The sequence below is a fragment of the Gekko japonicus genome, unplaced genomic scaffold, assembly GCF_001447785.1.
Source record: "Gekko japonicus isolate JY-2015 unplaced genomic scaffold, Gekko_japonicus_V1.1 scaffold1610, whole genome shotgun sequence".
Classification (NCBI taxonomy): domain Eukaryota; kingdom Metazoa; phylum Chordata; class Lepidosauria; order Squamata; family Gekkonidae; genus Gekko; species Gekko japonicus.
In genome coordinates this window covers 392533-396878 of record NW_015161999.1, presented here as the reverse complement: position 1 = coordinate 396878, position 4346 = coordinate 392533, and the positions used below count along the sequence as shown (strand labels likewise).

Sequence of the window (4346 nt, the reverse complement as noted above, 5' to 3'; positions counted from 1 at the left end):
CCAACACAAGTCCATGCAAGGAGAAGCTGTACCTGCTTGATTTCTGCCTGCCACATAGCTATTAAAAGTCACTGTGGTGAGGACAGTTAAACGCTAGACTAGAACCCATTGTCTTTCACGATTTGCTTTGACCTTTACGTTCATTACTGTAGATCTGTCTGACATATTTGAACATAAATCCATGATTAATAACAAGTCTTTGCAAACTGTAAAAAGCACATTGAAAGTTTGCTGCCGAATTGCTACTGCAGATGGGAACTTAACATAGGATCCTATGGATGAGACCCAGTTTGCCACCATGGAGGTATCAGCTTATAACCCATCTAGTATTGTTGGAAAATGAATCCATTTCAGCTTGTAAATTATTTTTCTCCCCCAATGTATCTTGATTATTTCAGAATCTTATAACACTCTTGTTTTCCCTCTTCAGGGGAATTGAGGACAGGTTGGTCTCTATTTTTCGACACTGACAGGTGCTTTCACAGGATCAAAGGCAGTATTATGGAGTACTGTGACTAGTAATATGCATCAAAGTTATCCTCCAAAATGTATTATTATAGTGCATCATGTAAATAACTGATAGGTAGGTGGCTCATAGACTAAAAGTCCTCCATCAGTTTATTCTGATGCTGTCCAACTGGTTTTATTATGAATATTTTAAGTGAAGTAGGTACAGAATTAGTACAAACAGGCCTTTTCCATTAGGTGTTGTCTTTTATGGAATATTTTAACCTCAATTAAAAACAATATTAACAGTTTTAAAATTTCACTAAGCTTCTTAAGGACCCTGAAAATGAAACATTTCATTAAGAGTTAGGAACTTAACACTGAATTTTAGAAGTTACCACTCATTGCTAGAAGATGAAGAGGATTTTTTGTTTGTTTGTTTTGCTGCTATAAACATTAATATATGCACAACAAAATTACTTTAACAACAATCAAGTTCAAGGTCCATCAGTATTTTAGAAGATGAAATATAAAATCTATTTTGATGTTGCTTTTGATTGGGTACTGGCAGTTTACATGTCTGTGGTTCTTTAATTGTTAGAAGAAAACCTGTAGTAGTTTTGCTGTGAAAGACAAAATACTTTGCTTCAGATACAAATAAGAAAGAAAAGCAGTCTTCTGTTCCCTTTGTTTCTGGCTAGAGAGGGCTGATACTTCTTGGTCTACAGAGCAGGCACCAGAGTTTTCAGGAATCCTGAGTCTGAAGCTGTTTGCTGTTTTTCATTTCTTTTTTTTTTTTTATAAGCCCCTGGAGGGGATTTTTTATTGATTTTTAAACACTACAAAAACTAGAATAGAAAAAAGGGAAAGCTACATATAAGGGAGATAGTAAAGAACCCACTACTAACTAAAAACCCAAGAGGGGAGATCTCCAACTAGCTTTTTATACTTCATTCAGACTTTTCATCTTTGTACTTCTTATGAACTGTGTCAATCTTTTAACCCTTTTAACCATCCCCAGTTACATTTAATTGCCCAATAACAGTGCCCCCCATCATCCCCTAGAACCAAAGTTCTCAAAAGCTGTCATTTCTGACAGCTGGGGATGAAGCAGAATTGTAGTTCATGATTAAAAATTTAGTTGATGAAAAATGAAACTTGTAATCCTTCTCTAAAATACAGGATTCATTTTTTAAAAACTACACATATGGAAGTATGAGAATAATAAACTATGCCAACCATCGCTCCAGAAGGCTTAGTTTGGTGTAGGGGTTAAGTGCGTGGACTGTAATTCACTTGCAGCTGCTGGATGACCTTGGGCAAGCCATAGTTCTGTCAGAGCTGTTCTCTCAAGGACAGTTCTGGAAAGAGCTCTCTCAGCCCCACCTACCTCACAGGGTGTCTGTTGTGGGGAGGGGAAGGGAAAGGAGTTTGTAACCCACTCTGGGACTCCCAGTGAAGGGCGGGGTATAAATCCAACCTCCTCCTCTTCTTCTTTTCCTCCTCCTCCTCCTCCTCCTCTAGATAATGTACTTCAGATTAGGCTACAATATTTGCACACACCAGAATTTGCTAACAGAACAAGTGTGCAATGTTCATTAAAGCAACACAAATTAAATTCTACTGCCCAGTTCTAATATATTATGCTTGCACCCTGAAATCCTCCCCCCTTCTGTCTTGCAGGTGTTCCTTTCCCAAAGAACTTCCAACAGGTCTGCACAAAGATCCTCACACGTCTCTTCAGAGTCTTTGTGCATGTCTACATCCACCATTTTGACAGCATTATCAGCATGGGTGCAGAAGCTCATGTCAACACCTGCTACAAGCACTTCTATTACTTCATCAGCGAGTTTAGTTTGGTTGACCAAAGGGAACTGGAGCCGCTGGTAAGAATGTAGATCCGGTTACATGCTCCCTACTTTCCAGCAGTGAGAAGTTTCTGGGACAACACTGCTGGGCTTAGTTTTCTTTGGTTTAGGTAGCCCTGCAGACTTACGGTAGTTCTGTAATATTTACTTTATGAACAAATGGATGAGCCAAATATATTGGAAGTAAACATAAAATCCTTCAGCAAGCAGCAAATCCCCAGAGGAATCCTACAATGGGCTTCAACACTAGCACCAAAAATCTGTCTGAATTCAAAAAGCTTTTTGTTGTTGTTGTTCTGTCCCTTTTGTCTTGCCTGCACCAGTATCATTATCAGCAAGCTCCAAACAGTACAGAAAAGTCCTATCATTCTTTGTTTCAAACAGGGAGTGAACTGAAAGATTTCTTCATCCTCAGTGATAGCAGTGTTATAATTGAGTTATGTCAGTGATATGGGGGGGAACCTTTATGCAGATCAATATTCACAGTAGATTTCAAGCTCCTGGTTTCAGTTCAGAATTGGCAGCTTACTACTTTTTGCATCATCTCTCAAGCTGTTGGCTGTAGTTGAATCTTTACTGCAGGATTTTGTCATTTTTTAATGTGCAAAGAGGATGACTGCGCTAGACCACTAGCTAGTTCCCTCTTGCACTCTTCTGTCCAACATGCATGTTTTCTTTCTTCTCCACTGATTGAGTTATGAAACAACCGGCTGTACTTCTGGCCTTTTCTTCTTTGTTGTGCTTCTAGAAAGTATTTTCACTGGAGCGATACAGCTGTTTATTTGTGCAGGTGAATTATTGCTGGTGCAGCACAGAAGATTCAGTAAACAGTTTCAAACAGCAAATAGGCTCATTTGGTTAACACCGTCACCTTTTGATTCAGAAGAGGTGTTTCAAGGGATAACAGGCATACACAGAAAGCAGCAGTCTGCTCCCTCACAACAACTATGATGGCCAGACACCAGGATCGATTATGGGCATCTGTCTATCTGTCTTGGTTTGAACTCTAAGCAGGAGCACTGCTATTTAATCCCCCCCCCCAATTTCAGGATTACCTTATCCTTTTGTACATTTACTCAGAAGAAAGCCCCTACCAAATTCAGTGGGATTTACTTCCACTTAAATATGCATAGGATTTCAGCCATACAAATGTGATTCTGCTTTAGGGGTATCTTTTCTGTCCATGAAAAATAACCACTTGCTGTCAGAGAATGACTGAATGCAATATTAGACATCTCGAAGAACTGCCATATTTCAGATGACCTCTGGAAAGTAAATTAAACCCAGGAAACCAGGAAGTGTGTGAGAAGGGAAAAAACCCTATAATCGTCTACTTCCCTCTTTGCTCCTGCTTCCCTGAAGACGTAATAAGAGGAACTTCCTATACCTGTATCTTTGCAAAAGAGTGTTGTTAGCTGGTTGTATTTCCAAGTGTGAATGTATATGCTTCTGTCCCTGAACCATAACAAATAAGGATAAGATAGTTTTCCAGAAAGGTATGACTTTTCCATTGTTTCCTGCACTGCGGGGTGGTTTTGGTAATAATCCTCCATGAATCTTTCTCCTTCTGCTGATAACCTGGTGTAGTCAGTGGTCAACTTTTGACTGTATCTTCCTTATAGTAAGTTCCATTGCTTTTTTTTTTTGGCCCCCCGAAGGGGAATTTTTTTTATTTTGCATTTACTACACACTACAAATATGGGATGTGGTAAGGAATACTACTGCCCTATCACTATTACTATGGGAAATGGGTCAGGGAAATCTAGATACATAAAGTCTACTGGATAGGGGAAGGAAAACTACCACTCTATTCTAAATCTCCTACTGGATATGGGGATAGGATGAAGACTAATACAAATCACAATCTGAAAAGCTAAAAGAATAGATCTTTTTAACCTATTAATACAGGTTATACAGCGATTAGTTCAATTATACAAATATAAAATTATTATCTTGGCACAATTACTGCCCTTAGCACTCATGCTTTAGTTTTAGAGTCTTTTCTTCTTAGATTTCTTCGTTTTCTGCAAT

At 38.7% G+C, this 4346-nt stretch overlaps 1 protein-coding gene across 1 annotated transcript in view; it reads left to right on the top strand.

Moving 5' to 3' along the window:
- The window catches only part of MOB3C (MOB kinase activator 3C), a 26481-nt gene that overhangs the window by 14616 nt on the left and 7519 nt on the right, over positions 1-4346 (top strand). Inside the window, exon 2 of the mRNA XM_015405438.1 lies at positions 2131-2333. Within this exon, the coding sequence (XP_015260924.1) occupies positions 2131-2333 (203 nt within the window). The remainder of the gene's footprint in view (positions 1-2130; positions 2334-4346) is intronic.